This window comes from Rhinolophus sinicus, chromosome 7 (genome assembly GCF_057876585.1).
Source record: "Rhinolophus sinicus isolate RSI-liver-muscle chromosome 7, RSI-T2T, whole genome shotgun sequence".
NCBI classification, from domain to species: domain Eukaryota; kingdom Metazoa; phylum Chordata; class Mammalia; order Chiroptera; family Rhinolophidae; genus Rhinolophus; species Rhinolophus sinicus.
Genome location: NC_142507.1, coordinates 28,548,562 through 28,574,861, shown reverse-complemented (window position 1 = coordinate 28,574,861; position 26,300 = coordinate 28,548,562). Strand labels below are relative to the sequence as shown.

General features: G+C 37.8%; 1 protein-coding gene across 3 annotated transcripts in view; it reads right to left on the bottom strand.

The window, feature by feature from the left end:
- The window catches only part of PRKDC (protein kinase, DNA-activated, catalytic subunit), a 270,606-nt gene that overhangs the window by 20,545 nt on the left and 223,761 nt on the right, over nt 1–26,300 (bottom strand). Inside the window, exons 70-73 of one of the 3 annotated variants that reach the window (XM_074318994.2) lie at nt 26,043–26,217; nt 23,277–23,470; nt 6,093–6,273; nt 5,391–5,551 (exon numbers count right to left, since the gene is read on the bottom strand). In XM_074318994.2, coding sequence (XP_074175095.1) covers nt 5,391–5,551; nt 6,093–6,273; nt 23,277–23,470; nt 26,043–26,217 — 711 coding nt within the window. Of the gene's footprint in view, nt 1–5,390; nt 5,552–6,092; nt 6,274–9,006; nt 9,109–23,276; nt 23,471–26,042; nt 26,218–26,300 lie in introns of those variants that run through there. The other 2 variants (XM_074318995.2, XM_074318996.2) reach the window with 2 other exon arrangements.

Here is a 26,300-nt window from a genome sequence, read left to right as displayed (position 1 = left end):
AATTCACTAGTGAAGCACTCTGGTCCTGGACTTTTGCTTTTGGGAATGTTTTGGATGACTGATTCAATTTCGTTACTGGTGATCGGTCTGTTTAGATTTTCCAGTTCTTCATGGTTCAGCCTTGGAAGGCTATATGTTTCTAAGAACTTGTCCATTTCTTCTAGGTTGTTGAATTTGGTGGCATATAGTCCTTCATAGTATTCTTGGATGATCCTTTGTATTTCTGTGGTGTCCGTGATACCTTCCCCTTTTACGTTTCTGATTTTGTTAATTAGTGTCTTCTCTCTTTTTATCTTAGTAAGTCTAGCCAAGGGTTTGTCAATTTTGTTAATCTTTTCAAAGAACCAGCTCTTTGTCACATTAATTTTTTCTATTGTCTTTTTGTTCTCTATTTCATTTAGTTCTGCTCTAATTTTTGTTATTTCCTTTCTTCTGCTGACCTTGGGTTTTACTTGTTCTTCTTTTTCTAGTTCTTTAAGGTGTAACATGAGGTTATTTATTTGGGAGTTTTCTTGTTTCTTGAGATAGGCCTGTAATGAGATAAATTTCCCTCTTAAAACTGCTTTTGCTGCATCCCAAAAATTTTGGTAGGATGTATTTTCATTGTCATTTGTTTCTATGTATCTTTTGATCTCTCCTCTAACTTCTTCTTTGACCCAGTCGTTCTTTAAAAGTATGTTGTTTAATACCCATGTTTTTGTGTTTTTTCCTGCTTTCTTTCTGCAGTTGATATCCAATTTCAAGCCCTTGTGATCAGAGAATATGCTTGGTATGATTTCAATCTTCTTAAATTTGCTGAGGCTGATTTTATGTCCCAGTATATGGTCTATCCTTGAGAATGTTCCAGGTACACTAGAAAAGAATGTACAGTCTGATGTTTTAGGATGAAATGCTCTATATATGTCAATTATGTCCATTTCGTCTAATGTGTCACTTAGGGCTGCTATTTCGTTATTTTCTGTTTGGATGATCTATCCATAGTTGTCAATGATGTATTTAAGTATCCTAGTATAATTGTGTTTTGGTCAATTTCTCCCTTTAGTTCTGTTAGTAGTTGCTTGGTGTATTTCGGTGCTCCCTGATTGGGGGCATAAATATTGATGACTGTTATGTCTTCTTGTTGTATAGTCCCCTTCACCATTATGAAATGTCCTTCTTTGTCTCTTGTTGTCTTTTTCACCCTGAAGTCTGTTTCATCTGATATCATTATGGCTACACCTGATTTTCTCTGGTACCATTTGCTTGGAGTGTCAATTTTCACCCTTTCACTTTGAGTCTATGCTAGTCCTTGTAGCTGAGATGTGTGTTTTGGAGACAGCATATGGTTGGGTTTACTTTTTTGATCCAATCTGCTACTCTGTGCCTTTTTAATGGTGAGTTTAGTCCATTTACATTTAGGGTGATTATTGATATGTGAGGATTTCCTGTCATTCTATCTTTAGTTTTCTGGTAAGGCTGTGTCTCCATTGTTTCTTTGCCTTTTTGTTGTTGTCTATTATTTCTGTGTGGTGGTATTCTAGGATGTTTCCCTCTGTTTCTTCTGTTATTACAGTATATATTTCAGTTCTTGATTTTTTTTGAGTTGTTACCCTTAAGTTTATGTAAAAGAAAGTTTGATATTTAGAGTATTCTATTTTCTTCAGCACACTTACTTTCTCCATTCCCATATTCCAGTTCAGGCCTTTACTCTCCCCCTTTTTATGTTTTGGTTGCCACAAATTGTCCCTGTTGATGGTGGTCGAGTAGCCTCCTTTAGTATTTCTTGTAGTGCAGGTCGTGTATTAGAAAATTCGCTCAGCTTTTGTATGTCTGGAAAGGTTTTTATTCCACCTTCATATCTAAAGGATATCTTTGCTGGATATATTATTCTTGGCTCATAATTTCTCTGTTTGTATAGTTTGAATATTTAGTTCCACTCCCTCCTGACTTGGAGAGTTTCTGCTGAAAAAATCTGCTGATAATCTAATGGGCTTTCCTTTGTAGGCTACCGTCTTGTTTTCCCTAGTTGCTTTGAGGATTCTTTCTTTGTCGTTGATTTTAGACAGGTTCAATACAACGTTCCTTGGAGAAGGCCTGTTGGAATTGAGGTAATTAGGTGCTCTATTTGCTTCTTGGATTCGAGGATCCAGTTCTGTCCACAAGTTTGCAAAGTTCTCATCAACAATTTCTTTGAGTATATTTTCTGTTCCCTTCTCTCTTTCTTCTCCTTCTGGTATGCCCATTATTCTTATATTGCTCTTTCTGATGGAGTCAGAAAGTTCTTGTAGAGTTCTTTCATTTCTTTAAAGTCTCAAGTCTCTTTCTTCTTCCATCTGTATAATTTCCAGGTTTCTATCTTCGATGTCACTGATTCTTTCCTCCATCTGGTCAACTCTACTACCTAAGCTGGTTATTTCATTCTTAATTTCTTCTAATGAGTTCTTAATCTCCAGAAATTCTATTTGGTTCTTTTTTAAAGTTTCAATCTCTTTCCTAAAATGCTCATGTTGTTCTTTGACTGTGTTTCTGAGTTCATTAAACTGTCTTTCTGTGTTTTCTTGCATCTCGTTGAGTTTTTCAGAACTGCAATCTTGAATCCTTGTCATTTAAGTCACATATTTCCATATCTTTAAGTTCCTTTTCTGGAGACTTTTCACTTTCTTTCTGAGCTGTTTTCTTGCCTTGGTTATTCATGGCAATTACTGATTTATTATTTCTCTTCCTAGACATCTACAGGAGTGGCTTCTACAACAGGTTGATAGGAAGAGGTCTTTCTTTTGTTTTGCAGTACTTGTTGGTAGAATATTTTATTTTTTCTCCGACTGCAGTCTTTTTCTCTCTCTCACACGGTAGTGCTATGTTTTCTCTGCACTATTCCAGCTTCTCACACAATGGGGGGATTCCGTGGGAGACGGGCTTCTCCTCTGTTAATAATTCGCCTGGGTCACAGGATGCAGGGTCCCGGTGGGTATGCGGAGTGCTTTTGAAGTTCCAAAGCTCTTCCTGCCCCAGATTCAGAGCCCGTATGTTTCAGCAGTTCTGTTTACTTCTGCAGGGATCTGCCCAGATAGGTGGGGCCAGGTGCAGGGTGAGTCGTCAGAGGTGGCCCAGAGCAATTGTGGCGTCCACCACCACAGCCAGTCCTGCTTCCACAGCTCCCTCCCCTTTGCCAGAACTAGTTGGGCTGCGAATCTGTGTCTGAGGTCTACAGTTCTCAGAACAGCAAATATTCTGTTCTTTTGATCTGACACTGCTACTGTTCCGTTTCTAGCACCGGGCAGGTGGGGGCGGGGCGAGTTTTGGGAGGGTAGGGAGGGGGCGGCTAGCCTCAGTGCCTGAGGCTTCGTTCTCTGCTTGGCAGTGAGGGCTTAAACCACCGTTTTCAGCCTTCTTCCCTCAGTCTTTGCTCCGAGGTCCCTGCCATGAGCGTTGAGTTCAGCGGTGTTATATGCTGCCCCCTCAGCCTTGTGGGCCATAACCGGAGCCCTAGCAGTCCGCAGCTGCGGTAGTTCCAGGATGCAGCGAGCTGGGAGCACTGAGCTAGGTCTGCGTCCTGCACCGGCTCCGTCTCCGCACTCTCCCTTCCCTCCTCCCCCGCTCACGCGATTCGCCCACCTGTAGATGAGTTCAGTAGTGGGCCTCTTCGTCTTGCCTCTCTGCTGTGCAGGGAATCCTTTGTGGAGTTATTGTTGTTCGATTCGTTGTAAATTCCAGGGGAGCTTTACAGAGGTTCACCTCACGTGCTATTTTGATCCCCTTCTTTAAATTTTCACTTCTAAAAGTGAATCGGACTAACTACTTTCCAAAATCCTTTCCAACACTGAACACCATCAATTTTTAAAAAAATTCATTGTCAATCTGAGGAGTGAAAAATATCTAATTTTAAATTTTCATATTTCATTATTAGTGAGGCTCAACAGTCTGTGTATTTGCCTTACATATGTTAATCATGTATGAATTTCTTTGACCATTTCTACTGGTCTATTTATTTTGTAGAGTAGAAGTATCAACTCTGTCTCTAATATGTATTGAAAATATTTTTCTGCTAGTGTTTTTTTTTTTAGCTTTGTATATGGTATATATTTTTTTCTGAACAGAAGTGTCAAATTATTTTCCTTTATGGCTCTGGTTTTTGTCTCTTTCTCCTAGAACAACTTCAATATTTGTTCATATTCTCCTCTAATGCTTTTTAAAGTGTTAATTTTAAGATAAAATCTGATTTACTTGGAATATTGGTATAAGGAGTGAACTTGAGCAAGCTTCCTAACTTCATCTGTAAAATGAGGAAAGAGCAGGGTATGTGAGGATAAAATGCATCATTCCACATAGCTAATCAGGGGCCTCAATAAACGTTAGCTGCCCCATTGCAAGTGTCTCACCCAGTGTCATAATAACATTGACCGAATACTCTAATTTTTTTCACAAGTTTAAAATGCTATCTTTTTATGTATACATAAAATATTCAGAAAAAACAAATGTAACTTATTTCTTTACTTATCTTTAAGAAAAACACATATATATATATTGCATTTCTGAATTTACTTTAATCTTCTAAGAGCTACTGAAAAAATTCCCACCATTCCAAATCCACAAGAGGGTCAGAGTTGTGGTAAAGGCCTGACAGGCACTGAATCTCCACAGCACGGAGATCAGCATTGTTTAAAAACGTATTCTATAAGGCTAATAGAGTACTATGTCACCCTTTTTGAAATATTACATTACTAAGTCAAAGCTTGGCCCTATTTTCCAGTTAAACATCTGTAAGAGTCATTAAGGAGCCTTTCAGATGGCATTTATGACAGGAAGGCCACTTTTATAGACGTGGCCTAAGTGAAAGGAAGGCAGCAGGGGGAGGCAGTCCTGTGTGGGGTGAGGACAGCAGGGATATACACGGGGTGGGCAGAACATGTGGGAGACTGCGGGCTGCTCCTGAGTGCCCCCACACACTAGCTGCTCACGGTGAATTTGGAGGCCTCAGGTTCCCTGTGGACATGGTGCTGCTTGCAGGCATTAGAGTCACTGGGGATAGGATACCAGCTGAAACATACCCCTTTCTCCCTGGGTTAAATAATACACTGAGCATACACAGGTACTAACACATGCTACAGAATACAGCTTAGTCTTTATGGGTGGCAGCAAACTGCTACAGGAAATTCCCAAATATATCTCCTCTTCTATTTCTTGGGGTCCTTATTCAGACATAGCATTATCAACACTCATTGAGGAAAATGGGTAAATATGAAAACTCCTTTATACATGTTTTAAATTACATATGTTCTCGGAATATAGCAAAATTCATTGCTGGTTAGGAAAAGCTATAATATATGCATTACACACATTAATGTGGATATAAATAGTAATATGTCTTTAAGTTCTGTAAAGTTCCCTTTCACTACAATAAAAATACTAACCTCTTTTGTCATTAGGCTCAGGGTCTCCTCTGGATACTGCTCTATAATCTGCAGTAGTCTGGGAAACTTCATCCTGGCTTCATTGGAATGTAATTTTAAAGCTTTCAACATTTTGTCCACCACAAGGACTGCGTATGTCTGTAGTTCTAAGGACTCGATAACTAACAAGGACAGGAAAAATGAAAATGGTCAATATATACACTAAGACATAAATTATAAATTTAACAAATGATTATATTTTTGCTTGTATCCTGAGTATATCATTGTTTTCTTTAGATCAACATCAGACACAATCTTGGACTATACGTAAAGGTTTCTATCTTGAAGCTGAACTTTTCTATTAGATTATCCATTCTGCATGAAGTAGTTTGTTCCCTGGGCTGGTAACAAAAGGGGCAAATGCTGGTTATTGAATTTATTCCAAGGCAGGAGGCACAACACGTAAGTTAATAATACCAAAGCTACAAGCAAAACATGAAAGTATAAATTAAGCAAATGGAAAGACTGAAGATAGCTTGACTCTTGGATAGAAGAGACAGCAAGTCATGTTGCTTGTAGAAGTCATCCCCTTCTTAAAAAGACGTTTCCCAGAATTTGTCATTTAAAACAAACACACAAGTAGGAAACCAAAATGTGTACAAAATTCATAACACTTTATGCTAACATAGTGTGACAAACTAATTTTTTTCTTTTGTGATTCACCTGATGAAGTCTCTTCTTCCTTGCGGAGCTGTTGGTCACAGAAATCCACCAGAGTCATATAAGCATTTATTACTCCAGTTGCAGACTGCTGGCCCCCGGTGGAAGGCCAAACCTCCTCCTCAGCTGTCCGCACGGCTTCAGTAAAGTAATGGAATGCTCTCTGGTTCAGCCCAGTGATAACCTGGAATTCACAGAGATCTCAGAAAACCTGTCAGTATGACTGAAGCTTTCTGTAAGAACTCTATTTTCTACTTGTGATGATAAAGGAAGAATACTTGTGATTTGTTAGCCATAAAATAACACAGAAAGCTGGCTAATTGGAAAAGGGAGTCTGCCCTGATTGTGAAATAGTAAGCAATTCCAGTAGGATCCTGAGCACGTAAAATACAACCAAACAAAAAAGAACAAACCAACTGTGGAGCAAACAGTCCACTTAGTCACACAGAGCTGGCACCAATAGTCACTGAAGATCATGCAGCCCTGTAAGGAATTTAGAGTTGAAGTTGGCACCTTATGCACAACATCCTGCAGAGATGTTGGTAACATTGTGGAGGAAGAAGGCAAGGCTACATAACTAAAGTGAGGCGGGCCATAGTCAGATGAGAAGCTGGTAACTATGAAAACTACAAAATCATTTTTAAAAGGTAGGCAAAGCAGGCGCTAAACAGAAAAGTGAAAAAGGCTGATTTGTCTCACAAACTAGTGGGATGTCTGAATGGTGACCGCTGGTGAAATTCCATTAATAAAATTCATTGAAGAACTGTCCACATCATTCCAATAAAAATTTCTCATTTTTGATACTAAAAACATTTGTATCATTCAAATAAACAGGAAACACATAGAGGATGTGTTTTCCAAAGAATAAACTTGACTGTGCATACTTGTCAAACATATTTTAAAAACACAAAGTAATGCCCATTATTTTCTTTAATTATCCTTTTTTAGTCTTCAAGGTCCAGGTTAAAATTGACCCTGCCTAGGATCCAAAATGATGGCTCTCTCATCTTCGCTGTCCTCGAGTATTTAGCCTAATTCCTTACATGTAGTGAGTGAAGTCATCAACAACTATTTTCAGATTGGGAGTAAATTTCCACAATGTATTCTTTTGTAAACTGTTTATTCATATAACATACTGTATTATAAACCGTTGACTAAATCTTCATTTTAAGTAATAGTTGAAAAGTGATACAGTGGAACAAAGTAGAATAAAGGAATTTCAGAGCTCTATACTTTCCCCCAAAACTGTTACTATCTTTCTTGTTTGGTGCTTCACTTAACAGCTTGAGAATACCCATTGGCAATCAGAGATTCTCATTTGTAATCAAGCAAAAGGGACAATTATTGAGAATTCCAACAAACTGGAGTGTATCACAAAACCTTAAAGATTTAGGTTAAGATGAATATATGCAAATGTTCATCTTAAAGAATGTAAGCCTTTCCCTTTGCAAATATTTTTCTGCAGTTGATTCAATGATTTTTCTGTACTCTGATTTTTAAAATTTTATTTTCCTACTTTTTAAAAAAAAGTTTTATTGGGGAAGGGGAACAGGACTTTATTGGGGAACAGTGTGTATTTCCAGGACTTTTTCCAAATCAAGTTGTCCTTTAAATCTCAGTTGTGGAGGGCATAGCTCAGCTCCCAGTCCAGTTGCCGTTGTTAATTGCAGGTGGTGGAGCCCACCATCCCCTGCGGGAGTCAAGGAGTTGAACAGGCAACCTTGTGGTTGAGAGCCCACTGGCCCATGCGGAAATCTAACCGGCAGCCTTTGGAGTTAGGAGAACGGAGCTCCAACCGCCTGAGCCACTGGGCCGGTCCTATCTTTTTTTTTTCCAAGTGTGTTTTTCCAGGACCCATCAGCTCCAAGTCAAGTAGCTGTTTCAATCTAGTTGTGGAGGGAGCAGCTCACAGTGGCCCATGCGGGGATTGAACGGGCAACCTTGTTAAGAGCACTGTGCTCTAACCAACTGAGCTAACCAGCTGCCCCCTAAAATTTATTTTCAATTACAATTGACATACAGTATTATGAGTTTCAGGTGTATAACACAGTGATTAGACATTTATATACCTTTCAAAGGGATTGCCCTGATATGTCTACTGCCCATCTGACACCATGCACAGTTATTACAATGTTATCAACTAGATTCTCTATACTGTACTTTACATCCCCATGACTCTTTTGTAACTGGCAATTTGTACCTCTTAACCCCTTTCACCTTTTATGTCCAGCCTCTCAACCCGTCAAATCTGGCCAGTACCAGGTTGTTCTCTGTATCTGAGTTTGTTTCTATTTTGTTTGCTCATTTTTATTTTTTTTTGGATTTCTCATATAAGTGAAATCATAGGGTTTTTGTCTTTCTCTGACTTACTTCACTTAGCATAATGCCCACTAGCTCCATCCACGTGTACAAATGGAAAGATTTCATTCTTACTTATGGCTGAGTAATGTTCCATTCTGTATATGTACTACATCTTCTTTATCCAATCATCTATCAATGGACACTTAGGTTGTTTCCGTGTCTTGGCTATTGTAAATAATGGTGCAACGAACATAAGGGTGCATGTGCCTTTTAAATAGTTTTCCACAGTGGCTGACCAATGTACAATCTAACCAACAGTGCACAAGGGTTCCCTTTTCTCCACATCCTCACCGACACTTGTTTGAGCCTTCTGACAAGTGTGAGGTGATATCTCATTGTGGTTTTAATTTACACTTCCCTGATGATTAATGATGTTGGGCACCTTTTCATTAAGTAAATTGGCCATCTGTATGTCCTCTTTGGAGAAATGGCTATTCATATCCTCTGCCCATTTTTAAATCAAATTGTTTGTATATTAGTGTCAAGTTGTATGAGTGAGTTCCTTATATATTTTGGATATTAAGCCCTTATTGGATGTATCATTGGCAAAAATACCTTCTCCCATTCAGTAGACTCTTTCATTTTGTTGATGGTTTCCTTTGCAGTGCAAAGCTTTTTAGCTTGATATAGTCCCATTTTTGCTTTTGTTGTATTTGCCCTAGGAGACATATGCAAAAAAATATTGCTAAGACCAATGTCCCAACAACATTTATTGAAGACTATTGTTACTCCACTGTATATTCTTGTCTCCCTTGTCGTACATTAACTGAACATACAGGTGCGGATTTCTGGACTCTATTCTGTTTCACTGATCAATGTGTCTGTTTTTATGCCAGTACCACGTTCTTGTGATTACTACAGCCTTGTACTATAGTCTGGCATCAGGTAACATGATACCTCCAACTTTGTTCTTTCTCAAGATTGTTTTGGCTAATCAGGGTCTTTTGTAGCTCCATATAAATTTTAGGATTACTTGTTCTAGTTTGGGAAAAGTGCCATTGGTATTATTTTGATAGGGATTTCATTGAATCTATAGATTGCTTTGAGTAGTACGGATATTTAACAATGGTATTCTTCCTATCTATGAGCATGGGATAGCCTTCCATTTATTTGTATCTTCAGTTTCTTTCTTCAATGTCTTAGACTTTTCTGAGTACAGGTCTTTTACTGCCTTGGTTCAATTTATCCCTAGGTATTTCATTCTTTTCAATACAGTTATAAATGGGGTTGTTTTCTTAATTTCTCTGATAGTTTACTGGTGTATAAAAATGCAATTGATTTGTGACTAAATATTATGTATCCTACTACTTTACTGAATTCATTTATGTGCTGTAATACTTTTTGTGTGTGAAATCTTTAGCATTCTCTCTCTATATAGTATCATGTCATTTGCAAATAATGACAGTTTTACTTCTTCCTCTCCAACTCAGATGCCTTTTATTTCTTTTCCTTGTGTTTTCTGTGGCTAGGACTTCCAATACTATGTTGAATAAACGTGGTGAGAGTGGCCCTTACACAGCAGAACACCCTGCATTGGGCAGAGCCAAGTGTCAACAACTAGTCAGCCTAGGAGTTAACCCCACCTACTCACAAGAGAAAAGCAATTAAAGATCTTCTTTAACAGGACAACATACACAACACAAGAGTCACCTTTGGAGCACACGCAGAGGAGAAGAACGAAGTAGTGCAAGTCAAATATAAAGGACACATACTACATAAGACAACCCAGCAAGAACTAAGAACTCTAGGGGATCTACCTAATACATCGAAGCAAACACAGAGAGTCAGCCAGAATGGGGAAACAAAGAAACATATCCCAAATAAAAGAGCAGAAGAAACCTCCAGAAATGGAACCAAATGAAACAGAGGTAACCAACCTATCAGACAGAGTTCCGAACACTGATGATAAGAATGTTTAAGGAGCTTAGAGACATCAAGAAGGATGTAGAAATCATAACGAACAACCAGTTAGAACTAAAGAACACAATTACCGAAATAAAGAACTCACTTACAGGAATTAACAGCAGGCTAGATGAAGCAGAGGATTGAATCAGCGACTTAGAAGACAAGTTAGCAGAGATCACCCAAACAGAACAACGGAAAGAAAAAAGAATAAAAAACAATGAAGAGGGTTTAAGAGACCTCTGGGATAACATCAAGCACAACAACATGCGCATCATAGGAATACCAGAAGGTGAAGAGAGGAAGCAAGGGATTGAGAACATATTTGAAGTAATAAAGTCCAAAAACTTCCCTAACCTGATGAAGGAAACCAACATACAAGCCCAGGAAGTGCAGAGAGTTCCAACCAGGATAAACTCAAACAGGTCCACACCAAGACATATTATAGTTAAAATGGCAAAGGTTAAAGACAAATAGAATCCTAAGAGCAGCAAGAGAAAGACAGAGGGTTACATACAAGGGAACTCCCATAAGACTATCAAATGACTCTTCTGCAGAAACATTGAAGGCCAGGAGGGAGTGGCAGGAGATACTCAAGGTGATGGATAACAAAAGTCTACAACCTAGGTTGCTTTATCCAGCAAGGCTATCGTTTAAAGTTGATGGAGAGATAAAGAGCTTCCCAGTAAAGAAAAAGCTAAAGGAATTTATTACCACCAAGCCAGCATTGCAAGAAATACTAAAAGGACTTCTGTAAATAGAAGATGAAAACAATCTAACTACAAATTTAAAAATGGTAATCACTATGTTCCTATCAATAATCACTTTAAATGTAAATGGATTAAATGCTCCAATCAAGAGACATAGGGTGGCTGAGTGGATAAGAAAGCAAGACCCTTGTATATGCTGTATACAAGAGACTCACCTCAGATCAAAAGACACACACAGGCTGAAAGTGAAGGGTTGGAGTAAGATATTTCATGCAAACGGAAATGAGAAAAAAGCTGGAGTTGCAATACTTACATCTGACAAAATAGACTTTAAAATGAAGAACATATTAAAAGAAAATGATGGGCACTATATAATAATAAAGTGATCGATCCGACAAGAGGACATAACCTTAGTAAACATCTATGCACCCAACATAGGAGCACCTAAATATATAAAACAGATATTGACTGACATAAAGACAGAGATCAACAGTAATACTATCATAGTAGGGGACCTCAACACACCTCTAACAACCAGGGACAGGTCTTCTAGACAGAAAATCAATATGGAAACAACGGCCTTAAATGATACATTGGACCACTTGGATTTAATCGATATTTTCAGAACATTTCACCCCAATGCTGCAGAATACACGTTCTTCTGAAGCGCACATGGAACATTTTCCAAGATAGACTATATGTTAGGCCACAAAGCAAGTCTTGATAAATTTAAGAAAATTGAAATCATACCATTGTCTTCTCTGACCACAGTGCTATGAAATTAGAAATGAACTACAGGAAAAAAACTGGAAGACACACAAATTCATGGAGGCTGAATAACATGTTACTAAATAATGAATGGGTCAAGCAGGAGATCAAGGAAAATCAAAAGATATCTCGAGAAAAACGAAAATGAAAACACGACGACCCAAAATCTATGGGATGCCACGAAAGGAGTCCTAAGAGGGAAGTTCACAACATTGCAGGCCTACCTAAAGAAACAAGAAATATCACTAATCAACAGTTTATCGTCACACTTAAGTGATCTGGAGAAAGAACAGCAAAATAAACCCAAAGGGAGTACAAGGAAGGAGATAATAAAGATCAGAGCGGAAATACATGAAATAGAAACCAGAAAAACAATACAAAAGATCAATGAATCCAAGAGTTGGTTCTTAGAGAAGATAAACAAAATTGACAAACCTTTAGCCAGACTCATTAAAAAAAAGAGAGGACACAAATTAATAAAATCAGATATTAAAGAGGAGACATGACAACAGACACCGCAGAAATACAAAAATTTTAAGAAATTACTAAGAGCAACTACATGCCAACAAATTTGACAATCTGGAAGAAATGGAGAATTTTCTAGAGGCATACAACCTTCCAAGGCTAACTCAAGAAGAAACAGAAAACCTGAATACACTGATTACCACCAGGGAAATAGAATCAGCAATCAAGGGAAATTGAATCAGTAATCACCAATCTCCCAACAAACAACAGCCCTGGACCAGATGGCTTTACAGGTGAATTTTACAAAACGTTCAAAAAAGAATTATCACCTATTCTCCTCAAGCTCTTCCAAAAAATCCAGAAGTATGGAAGACTCCCAAACAATTTTTACGAAGCCACTATCACCCTGATCCCAGACGACGACACCACAAAAAAAGGAAACTACAGGCTGATATTTCTAATGAACACAGATGCAAAAATCCTCAACAAAATATTAGCGAACAGAATTCAGCAATCATTAAAAAGATCATACACCATGATCAAGTGGGATTCATCCCTGGTATGCAAGAGTGGTTCAACATCCGCAAATCAATTAATGTGATTCACCACATTAATAAAATGAAAAATAAAAATCACATGATCATATCAATAGATGTAGAAAAAGCATTTGATAAAATCCAGCAGCCATTTATGATAAAAACCCTTCAGAATGTGGAAATAAAGGGATCATATCGCAACATAATAATCAATTAAATAAGGCCATATATGATAAACCCACTGCTAACATCATACTCAATAAGGAAAAGGTAAAACCATTCCCCTTAAGATCAGGAACAAGACAAGGTTGCCTACTTTCTCCACTTCTATTCAACATAGTGCTGGAAGTTCTAGCCACAGCAATCAGACAAGAAAAAGAAATAAAAGGCATCCAAATCGGTAAGGAGGAAGTAAAACTGTCATTATATGCAGATGATATGATACTATATTTAGAGAACCCTAAAGACTCCACCAAGAAACTATTAGAGCTGATAGATGAATTTAGTAAAGTAGCAGGATACAAAATTAATATTCAGAAATCAGTTGCATTTGTATATACCAATAATAAAACATCAGAAGGAGAAATTAAAAAAGCAATTCCATTTACAATTGCTCCAAAGACTATAAAATACCTGGGAATAAATTTAACCAAAGAAGTAAAAGATCTGTACTCAGAAAATTATAAGACACTGAAGAGAGAAATGAAAGAAGATACAAATACATGGAAACACATACCATGTTCATGGATAGAAAGAATTAATATATTTAAAATGTCCATATTGCCTAAGGCAATATACATATTCAACGCAATTCCTATCAAACTACCAACAACGTTTTTCACAGAAATAGAACATATAATCCTAAAATTTATATGGGACCATAAAAGACCCGGGATAGCCTCAGCAATCTTGAGAAATAAGAACAAAGTGGGAGGTATAACGATACCTGACATCAAATTATACTACAAGGCTACAGTAATCAAAACAGCATGGTATTGGCATAAACAGACACATAGATCAATGGAACAGAATAGAGAGTCCAGAAATAAATCCATGTCTATGTGGCCATTTAATCTACAACAATGGAAGCAAGAATGAACGGTGGGGTAAAGACAGTCTATTCAATAAATGGTGCTGGGAAACCTGGACAGACACATGCAAAAAACTGAAGCTGGACCACTTCCTTACACCATATACAAAAATAAATTCAAAATGGCTTAAAGACTTAAATGTAAGATCTGAAACCATAAAATTCCTAGAAGAAAATACAGGAAGAAACTGCACAGACATTACCCGGAGTAAGATTTTTACTGATATATCCCCTCGCGCGAGGGAAGAGAAAAAATCAACATGTGGGATTACATCAAACTAAAAAGTTTTTTCACGGCAAAGGAAACCATCAATAAAACAAAAAGGGGTCCCACTGAATGGGAAAAGATATTTGCCAATGATATATTTGATAAGGGGTTAATATCACATATTTATAAAAAACTCACTCAACTCAACTCCAAAAAACAAACAACCCAATTAAAAAATGGGCAGAGGACATGAAGAGACATTTTTCTAAAAAGGACATACAGATGGCAAACAGACATATGAAGGAATGCTCAACCTCACTAACCATCAGAGAAATGCAAATAAAAACCACAATGAGATACAACCTCACCCCAGTCAAAATGGCTGTCATCAATAAATCAACAAACAACAAGTGCTGGCGTGGATGTGGAGAAAAGGGAACGCTTGTGCACTGTTGGTGGGAATGCAGATTGGTGCAGCCACTATGGAAAACAGTATGGAGGTATCTCAAAAATCTGAAAATGGAACTACCTTATGGTCCAGCAATCCCACTCCTAGGTATCTATCCGGAGAAATCCAAAACTCCAATTCAAAAATCTTTATGCACTCCTATGTTTATTGCAGCACTATACACAATAGCCAAGACATGGAAGCAACCGAAATGCCCATCGGTAGATGACTGGATTAAGAAGCTGTGGTACATTTATACAATGGAGTATTACGCAGCCCTAAAGAAAGAAATCTTACCATTTGCAACAACATGGGTGGACCTAGAGAACATTATGTTAAGTGAAATAAGTCAGACAGAGAAAGACAAATACCCTATGATCTCACTTATATGCGGAATCTAAAGAAAAGAATAAGTGAATGAACTAATCAGAAACAGTTTTGGAGACGTGGAGGAAAAGCTGAGTGTTGCTAGATGGGCAGGGGTGTGGGGATAAGGGGGAAGGGGAGAGGTCTAGAAAATAGTCGGTAACCACAAGATGGCCACGGGGTTTTGAAAATTAATTTGGGGAACGTAATCAACAATGTAAAGATTTTGTAGGGTATTCGATGGACACGTGTTCCATTTGGGGAATGTAATCAACAATGTAAAGATTTTGTAGGGTGTCCGATGGACACGTGTCCCATTTGGGAGACCACCTCAGGGGTGATGTAGATCCCTGATCTCTGCACTGTACACCTGAAGCTGAACAATAATGAATGCCAACTATAATTTTTTATATATATAAATATGTATATATATGTATGTATATGGTTACAGGAAGCGGAGTACATCATTAGGAATAGAGACAGTGGAAATGTAATGGCTGTGTGTGATGTCAGAAGGATGGTGGATGGGGGGAGGGGGGCTCACACAGTGTGAGTGATATAAATGACAAACGTCTAAGTATTGCTTTGCTTGTGCACCTGAAACTAATATAATTTTTAAAAAAAAGTCCCCGTTTAAAAAAAAAAAACACTGGTGAGAGTGGACATCCTTGTCTTATTCCTGATCTTAAGGAAAAATCTTTCAGCTTTTCACTGTTGAGTATGTTACTTGTGGGTTTGTTATATATGGCCTTTATTATGTTGAGGTATGTTTCCTCTAGCCCCACTTTGCTGAGAGTTTTTATCATAAAGAAATGTTGGATTTTGTCAAATGCTTTTTCTGTATCTATCAATACAATATGATTTTTATTCTGTTTATGTGGTGTACCACCTTAATTTACAAATAGTCAACAAATGTTGCATTTCTGGGGAAGAAAATCCCACTTGATCATGGTGTATGATCTTTTTCATGTATTGCTGAATACATTAATGTATTTGCTAATATTTTGTTGCCAATTTCTGCATCTATGTTAATCCGGGATATTGACCTGTAATTTTCTTTTTTTGTAGTATCTTTGATGTTGGTATTAGGGTAATACTGGCTTTGTAAAATGAGTTTGGAAGCTTTCCTTTTTCTTAAATTTTTTTTGGAATAGTTAGAGAAGAATAGGTTTTAATTTTCTGGATGTTGGTAGAATTCACCAACATGAAGCAATTTGGTCTAGGACTTTTCCTTTTCTTTTTTTTTAAAGATTTTATTGGGGAAAGGGAAAAGGACTTTATTGGGGAACAGTGTGTACTTCCAGGACTTTTTTCCAAGTCAAGTTGTTGTCGTTTCAGTCTTAGTTGCATAGGGCGCAGCTCACCATCCCTTGTGGTTGAAAGGACGCACTCCAACCAACTGAGCCATCCAGGAGCTCAGTGGCATCTCAGCTCAAGGTGCCGTGTTCAATCTTAGTTGCAGGGGGCACTGCCCACCATCCCTTGAGGGATTCAAGGAATCGAACTGGCAACCTTGTGGTTGAGAGCCCACTGGCCCATGTGGGAATCGAACCAGTAGCCTTCGGAGTTAGGAGCATGGAGCTCTAACCGCCTGAGCCATCGGGCCGGCCCATGGTCTAGGACTTTTGTTGGTTGGAAGTCTTTTCATTACTGATTCAATTTCATTACTAGTTATCAATCTGCTCAGATTGTCTCTTCCTGATTCAGTCTCAGAAGGTGTATGCTTTTAAAATTTATCCATTTCTCCCACGTTGTCCAATTTGTTGGCACATAATTGCTTGCAGAATTTTCTTATAAACTTATGCATTTCTGTGGTGTTAGTTGTCACTCCTCTTTCATTTCTTATTTTATTTATTTGGGTCCTCTCTTTATTCTTGATGAGTCTGGCTAAAGATTTATCAATTTTGTTCATGTTTTCAAAGAACTAGCTTTTGGTTTCATTGGCCTTTTCTATTGTTTTTGATTCTGTTTACTTCTGCTCTGATCTTTATTATTTCCTTCCTTCTACTCACTTTGGCTTTATTTGTTCTTTTACTACTTCCTTTAGGTGTAAGTTTAGCTTGTTCATTTAAGGTTTTACTTGTTTCATGAGCTATACTCATGAAATATTACTAGCAATACAGGGTTGTATTGCTATCAATTTTTCCCTTAGAACTCTTTTTTGTTGTGTCCCCTAGTTTGGGTCACTGTGTTTTCATTTTCTTTTGTCTCAAGGTATCTTGATTTCCTCCCTGTTGTTAACCCATTATTTGGCAGCACGTTGTTTAGACTACACATTGTGTGTTTTTCAGTTTTCTTCTTGTATCTGATTTCCTGTTTCATACTATTGTGATCATAGAAGATGCTTGATATTTCATCTTCTTAAATTTATTGAGACTTGTTTTGTGGCTTAACATATAGTCTATCCTGGAAAATGTTCTATGTACACTTGAAAAGAAAGTGTACATTCTGCTGTTTTAGGGTGAAATGTTTTGTTATTAATCCATCTGGTGCAATGTGTCACTTAAGACCACTCTTTTGGTGTTCATTTTCTGTCTGGGTAATCTATCCATTGGAGTCAGTAGGGAGTTACTGTATTACTGTCAATCTCTCCCATTACATCTGTCAATATTTGCCCCTACATTGGGTGCATAGATGTTATAGCCTCTTGTTGGATTGACACCTTTAACATTATGTAATGCCCTTCTTTGTCTCTTGGCATAGCCTTTAAATCTATATTGTTGGACATAAGTATTGGAACATTAGCTTTTTTGTTTGTTTTCATTTGCATGAAATCTTTTCCCATCACCTTTACTTGTAGTCAGTGTATGTCTTTTGATTTGTATTGAGTCTCTTTTACACAGCATGTATATGGATCTTATTTTTGTATCCATTCAGCCATCCTATGTATTTTGATTGGCACATTTAGTCCACTTACCTTTAATTAGTGATAGGTATGTAGTTACTGTCATTTTAGTAATTATTCTGATTATTATTATATTTCTGTCTTTCTTGTTCTTTCACTCTTTTCTCTTGTGTGTTGATTACTTTTTATAGTGTTATTTTTGGATACCTTTCTTTTCATTCCTTGTATATCTGTTATAGATTATTGGTTTGTGGTTACCATATACTTCATATATAACAAACTATGCTTATAACAGTCTACTTTAAGTTGATAGTTACTCAAGTTCGAACACATTCTAAAATCACTACGTTTTTACTCAACCCCTACGTTTTTGTCATTATATTTTACCTTTGTGTGTGTGTGTGTGTGTGTGTGTGTGTGTATCCTTAACAATAATTTATTGTTATATTTACACAGTCTTCCTACCTTTGTACTAGCTTTATAATTGGTTGATCCGGAGTTTTTACTAAGCGCTTGCCTTTGTCAGTGAGATTTTTTCTGTCCTATATTTTATATTTATTTTTTATCTTTTCTACTTAAAGAAGTCCCTTTATCATTTCTAGGAATGCTGGCTTAGTAGTGATGAATTTATTTAGCTTTTGCTTACCTGGAAAATTATCTCTCCTTCTATTCTAAAAGATAACCTTGCTGGGTAATTTTGTTTTGTTTGCTCATTAAACTTTGTTTTAATGGGTCTCAAAATTCTGTGACAGAATTTTGGTCACGTTTCCATTAAAAAGTACTAATTTTAAAAACTAATAATTTCAAAACAGTCACACACAAAAAACAAATGGCCCACAAAACATTCTCCTTTCCTTCGAAGGTTTTACGATGCACTGTAATCATTAACCAGTCTTTTACTATCAAACTTAAATGGCCAATTGAAATAAACAGTTCTGAAACTGTTTTTCCACCACTAAGACTGGCATGGCAGGTATTGGGGATAATACTCATTTAGCCTTCTGAGCTTTCTGGGCAGACTTTGTGACCTTACCAGATCCAGTTGCCTTCTTGTCCACTATTTTGATGACACCCATAGCAACTGTCCGTTTCATGTCATGGACAACAAAATGATCCAGAGGAGGGTAGTCAGAGAAGCTCTCAACACACATGGGCTTGCCAGGAACCATATCAATGACGGCAGCATCACCAGATTTCAAAAAATTTGGGTCACATTCCAGTTTTTTTTTCCAGGCTAATGATCAACCTTCTTCAGCTCAGCAAATTTACAAGCAATGTGAGGTGTATGCCAATTGAGCACCAGTGCATATCTGACACTGATTTTGCCTAGATGGTTCAGGATGATCACCTGAGCCATGAAGCTAGCTGCTTCTATTGGTGAGTGATTTTTGCTGTCACCAGCCACGAACATCTTTGACAGATACATTCTTGACAAATTCGCCATGATGAACATCTTTGACAGACACATTCTTGACATTCAAGCCCACACTGTCCCCAAGAAGAACTTCACTCAAAGCTTCATGGTGTACTCCAACAGACTTTACTTCAGTTGTAATGTTGACTGTGGCAAAGGTGACCACCATGCTAGCTTTGAGAACACCATTCTCCACTCGGCCCACAGGGACAATACGAATACCACCAATTTTGTGGATATCCTGAAGGGGCAGACAGTTGGATGAGTTGGTAGCAGGATGCAATCCAGAGCTTCAAGCAACATGGTTCCACTGGCATTGCCATCTTTACAGGTGACTTTCTGTCCCTTGAACATGTTAGCACTTGGTTCCAGCATGTTGTCACTATTCCAACCAGAAATTGGCACAAATGCTACTACGTCATGGTTATAGCCAATTTTCTTAAAGTAGATGCTGACTTCCTTAACGATTTCCTCGTATCTCTTCTGGCTATAAGGCGGCTTAGTGGAATCCATTTTGTTAACACCAACAATTAGTTGTTTCACACCCAGTATGTAAACCAGAAGGGCATGCTCACAGGTCTGCCCATTCTTAGAGATACCTGCTTCAAATTTACCAACACCAGCAGCAACAATCAGGACAGCACAGCCTGAGATGTGCCAGTAATCATGTTTTTGATAAAGTCTCTGTATCCTGGGACATCAGTGATGGTCACATAACACTTGCTGGTCTTGAATTTCCACAGAAATCAGTGTGGTACCAATGGTGATACCACACTTACGTCCAGCTTTCAATTTATCCCAGACCCAGACATACCGGAAGGAGGCTTTTCCTATCTCAGCAGCCTCCTTCTCAAATTTTTCAACGGTTCTTTTGTCAATCCCACCACGTGTAGTTCAGATGACCAGTAGTGGTAGCCTTGCCAGAATCTACATGTCTAATGATGACGATATTGAAGTGTGTGTTTACTTTTCCCATTTTGGTTAGATTTAGTGGTGGTTTTCATTGTACCTGTGTTCTGGAGGCAAACCGGTTGGGAAAGAGCTGAGTAGAACAATCTTGGTTTAGGTTTTGACTTTTCATCACTTTGAATACTTCGTGTACTGTATTTTGCCATGTATAATGCGCTTTTTTTTGCCCAAATTTGTGAGGGAAAAATAAGGATGTGCATTATACATGGGTAGTACTAATCTGTATCTATATAAATGTTTTTAATTCTTTTGTTTATGTTTATGAGTTAAAAGTGTAACTCTAGAAATCAATAGTGATATCTGTATGCAAAATAATACCCTGGGATATGATAATCGGTTTTGTTGAACTTACGATGAACTTGCAATGACGAAGAATTCTTGGCCTTCTATGATGTGTAAGTATTGTAAATCTGTTACCCGTACATAAAATTTCTTGTACCTTGTATCTGGTCTTATGTTTTGTAATTATTTGTTACATAAAATTTCTCGCACCACAATATGTTAAAAAATAAATGCTAAAATTCCTTTATAATACAAAAAACAAGTACCCAAATGTAAATAAATAAAAGTTTGAATTAAAAAATTAAAATGAAAGCTTTTTTCCCTGAAAGTTTTAGCCAAAAACATGGGTGAGGATTATACACAGCAAAATCTGGTAATTCCCTTTTGGGCTGCAAAGTTTGTCAAAAAAATCACCTGATGGTTTTTATGGGTACTCCCTTGTATATAAATAGCTGCTTTTCTCTTGCTACTTTATGATTCTCTCCGTCTTTATTTTTTGCATTTTAATTATGATGTGTCTTGGTGTGGAGCTCTATGGGTTCATCTTGTTTGGAACTATCTGCACTTCCTCAACTTATATGTCTATTTCCTTTGCCAGGTTAGGGAAGTTTTCAGTCACTATTTCTTCAAATAGGTTTTCATTCTTTCTCTCTCTCGTCCTTCTAAGACCCCTATGATATGAATGTTGGTTCCCTTAACGTTGTCCCAGAGGTCACTTAAACTATCCTCATTTTTTAAAATTCTTTTTTCTTTTTCACTGTTCCAAATGGGTATTTTCTGCTACTTTCTCTTCCATATAACTGATATGATTCTCTGCTTCATCTAATCTGCTGTTGATTCCCTCTAGTGTATTCTTCATTTTAGTTATTGTAGTCTTCAGTTCTGAGTTCTCATTGGTTCTGTTTTCTCTTCTATATCTTTGTTGAAGTTCTCACTGAATTCATCTATTCTTCCTCCAAGTTCACTGAGCATCTTTATAACCAGTGTTTTGAACTCTTTACCTAGTATACTGTCTCCATTTTAGTTCTTTTTCTGGAGTTTTGTCCTGTTCTTTAATTTGGGACATACTTGTCTCATTTTGGCTGACTCTGTTTGTTTCTATGTATTAGGTAGGTCTGCTACATCTCCCATTCTAAAAAGAGTGGTCTTATGTAGAAGGTGTCCTGTGAGGCCCAGTGCAGTCTCCCTGACTCCAGGGGTGTCCACTGTGTAGGTTGGGTGTGCCCTCCTGTTGCAGGTGTGCCTCAATTGCTGCTGGCATGTTAATGAGTGGACTGACCCTCAGGCTGACTGGCTGTGAGGGTCATCAGTGACTCCAGTGGACAAGCTATTGTGCAGGGGCTGAGCCCATGAAGCAGGAGTCACTGTAGTGACTAGTGCCAGCTGAGAGTGCCCATAATGTATGTTGGTTGCTGAGCAAGTTGGCTGGGCTCTGGCGAAGTCTGAGGCTGGTCACTGGGTGTGTCAGGTTTGGAGCCTTTTGGGAAAGCCTCTGGTGTGGGAAAAGGTCAACCACAGCTTGTGCTGGTCTTGGGCTGCTTGGTAGGAGCTAAGAATTGGTCTGCAGTTGGCTACTGATTGTGCTAGGCTTGGAGGTGCTTTGGAGAGCTGAGCCCGCTGTTTCTTGTGCTGGACTTGGGAACTTTTGTTGGGCACTATGAAGCAAGCTGAGATGGCTGCTGCTTGTGTTAGGCTTGTGGCCTAGTTGAAGCTATGCTGCAGCCAAAGACTTGCCACTGCTTATGTCAAGCTCGGGGCCACCTGGGAGATACAATGTAAGCTGAAGCTGGTCGCCACTTGTGCTGGGCTTGGGGCTGCTTGGCAGGAGCTACAATACACTTGGAGGCTGGCCGCTGCCAGTGTGCAGCAGCATGTGGACTTTTGAGAGTCTTCTGCATGAGCTGAGGCTGCCAACACTCTTGTGAGATTTGCAGAATTTTGGGAGACTGCAGTGTGAACTAGGCCGGCTGTTGGTGTAGAGGAGCTGTTGGAAGAATCTTGGTCTGGTAAACGAGTTGGGTGGGTCCTGGGGTCTCAGGGAAACACTAGGATAGGGAGAATGTTCTTAGCCGTGTGAATGGACAGTACAGATTTGGCATCCGCCTGTACTGGGCCAATTAGATGGGAGGAGAGTTCAACAAAAGAACGATGGCATGCCTACCAGTGCTTCTGTCCCCTGAGAGAGTTCCCCATTCCCCACCCTTCCAGTTCTCGCTCTGAAGTTAATCAGTGTAGTCCCTCCCCATGTAATTCTGGCACTTTTTGAGCTGCTGCCCCTGCGCTGGAGCTTACAGCAAGTTTGTGCATGAGCCCTTAAAAAAAAAGCAGCATCTTAGTCTCCCATAGCCATTTGTCTCTCTCAATATAATCCCCTCTGGTTTTCAAAGCTAATTGTTATGGGTACTCCTCTTTCTGGCACAGTTGCCCCAGGTTGGGGAGCCTGGTGTGGGACTGGGACTCCTTGCTCCTCAGGGGAGACCTCTGAAGCCAATCTATCCCTCCCTCCCATTTATTAATGGCCATACCATTAAGTATAGGACCTGCCTCCTTTCCGTCCCTCCTACCTGTCTTGATGTGGCTTTTTCTTTATATCCTTAGTTATAGAAATTCTGTTCAGCTAGTCTTCCGGTGGTCCTCAGTGATAATTGCTCTGTAATTCCGTTATAATTTTGATGTGATCAAGGGAGGAGGCAAGCTCATTTTACCTACTCCATTAACTTTACTCCACCTTCTATCCATTATTTCTCTCATGTGGCCAGAAGTTTGCACATTAAAGACATATAAAATACAAACATAAAAAGCTCATTCTTCTGGTATACATACTTTTTCTGTATTCTCTGAAGTGGCTCCAGAAAGCTCCAAGATTCTTCTAGCTTTGCTTTCCTCGATTTCAGCAAGGCAGGTTGGCTGACTGTTGAGAGCATTAGCTATGATCTTGTAAGTTGTACCCAAAAGAATGTTCTGGTCACGGAAAGACAGAATATTTTTGCTTAAGTAGCTTGATGTGTTCTCACCTGCTGGATTAAAAAACACACACACACAAGATTTTTTCAGAAATAAAGTAATATCGTAAATGAAAAAAAAGAAATCCTTAGTATTCGAAAGTTGTTTTCTATTAAGAAATTAACTAAAGTAAATCTTGAAGGTAGAAGAAACTGACTTCAAACATTGGTTAGGGAATTTCTTGAACTCACATTAATGAAAAATGTTCTTTGTTAGCAGTGACCATATCAAAATCCACAGAGGCTAAGCAATTAAAACACTGATTAATTTTTATTCGATCATCATTCTGCATTTTGTCAAACCACCTAATTCTAACTGTTACTAAGAATTGAAAATGGCTCTTTTTAATGCATTTTTAACACATTAATAACCCAGAGACGATTTTTAAATTGATACTGTTACCTGTTACTGATAAAGCAACAGAGACTTGTCCCTTTAAAGGTTTGGTTCTTCCCAGACAAAAAAAGCTGAAGGAGTTCATAATTACTGAACCAGTATTATGAGAAATTTTAAAGGGATTTCTTTAAGAAGTAGAAGAAAAAGAAAACCCTAAAAATATGAAAAAGAAAATATCACAAAGAAAAAAAACTCTCCCTGACAAAGGCAAACATGTAATAAAAGCAGGGCACTGACAAACACTAAAGCTAGTATAAAGGTTAAAAGGCAAACATAGGAGAATCACAAAGTAATTACAACAGTAAATTAAGGGATACACACACACACACATACGAAGTAGAAAGTAATGAAAAAAACATAAACAAGGGATGAGTAAAAATGGAAGTGCTTTTTAGAATGCAGTTGAACTTCAGTGACCATTAACTTAAAATAGACTGTTATAAACATAGCTTGGTATATATATATATATATATATATATATATATATATATATACACACACACTATAGACATCTATATCTATATATGTATATAGATATAGATATATAGCACATGGTAACTACAAACCAAAAATCTGTAAGATACACAAGAAATAAAGAGAAGGAATCCAAACACAACACTACAGAAAATCATCAACATAGAGGAAAGCAAGAGAAGAAAAGAACAGAGGACTACAAAAACAATCAGAAAACAATAAAATGGCTAGAAGTACATACCTATCACTAACTACTTTAAATGTCAATGATTAAATGCTCCCATCAAAAGATGAATGGATAAAGATGTGGTATGTATACACAATGGACTATTACTAGGTATAAAAAATGAAATCTTACCATTTGTAACAACATGGATGGATGGTATTATGCTAAGTGAAATAAGTGATAGAGAAATACAAATACTGTAAGATTTCTCTTATATGTGGAATCTAAAAACCAAAACAAACAAAAAACAAAACAGAAACAAACTCACAGATAGGAAATAAACTGGTGGTTGCCAGATGGGAGCAGGGTTGGGAGGCTGGGTGAAAAAGGTGAAGAGATAAGAAGTACAAATTGGCAGTTACAAGATAGTCATGAGGATGTTAAGTACAGTTTAGGGAATATAGTCAATAATATTGTAATTGTATATGGTGTCAGGTGGGTACAAGACTTATGGGGGGCGATTACTTCATAAGTTATAGAAATGTCTAACCACTATGCTGTACACCTGAAACTAATATAATATTGAGTATCAACTGTAATGGAAAAAATAAAATTTAAAAAAGTGTCTGGTTTTACATCTTACTGTGTGGCTCTGGGGACAGAGATCGCCCAGCTCTGGTCAAGTCTGAATCTTAGCTTGCAGAGGTGCGAGAAGGGGTTATAAAAAAGAAAGAGCAGTCTCCTAGCAAGTCCCATCAACCACACCACCCTGCTCATCCATAGGATAACAATTCTCTGCCAGATTTCTCTGAGATACATGACCATAACTACTGGCTCTGCTTATTTCACAGGCTGTTACGAACAACAAACATACTATAACTGTTATAACTACTGTAACAGTAGAATTGTTTTTATGAGTTTTGTTATGTTAATATCAGCATACTCCTGTAAAATAATTTAAGGAGTTGTAACAGTGATTTTCTGATTCTAGGTTGAATATGGAAAGACTGCTTCTTTGCTGAGGCTAATACTCTGATATGATGTCTTGTCCTGCTGAGGAATCAAATTTGGGGATATGGATGGGAGCATGTTCAATAATGGTTCTACTATGTACCCGTGGACACGGCAACAGAGCAGGTGTACCAGCTCCAAAACCCACACAAAAAATGTTTTTCTCCCCTCAGTGGTAAAGGCTGCATCATTATAAAAAGAAAAGAACTGAGAAGGAAAGAGGTTCTTCATGTTTAATTTTTTACAAGGTAGTTCTGTACGTAAACAAAGTTTTCAAAATAATTAAACTATTAGATTCATAATTTGGCTAAGTATTAAATTTTTTTCAATTTTATAAAGAAATAAAAGCTCCAAATGTCATATTCAATAGCAATACTAGGATACAAAGTAACTTGGCTCCAAATATTTAATGTAATTATAATAATGTAAAGATTTAATTCCCAAATGTTAAAGAAGCACAAAGCATAGCTTTAGAAGACAGACAGATACAATATTAAATAGCATTCTTAAACTTTATATAGACAAGAACAGTCTAATACCCAATAAAGAGACTGTTTTCAACACAGTAAGAATCTGCTCAGGACGATTCTGGGTCTGGCACCGGCTGTGGCTGAGTCGACAGTAGCTCTGCATCCATTTTACCTGCCAATCATCTCTTGTTTTTGACTCTTTATGCAGCTCCTTCAGTAGTTTCATGGCAAGTGAGAAACTATTCTGTATAATAGGAGAGAGAAAATGCACGATGACATAAAAGAGATAATTCTAAAAATATAATTATTTTACAAAAGAAGTGTTTT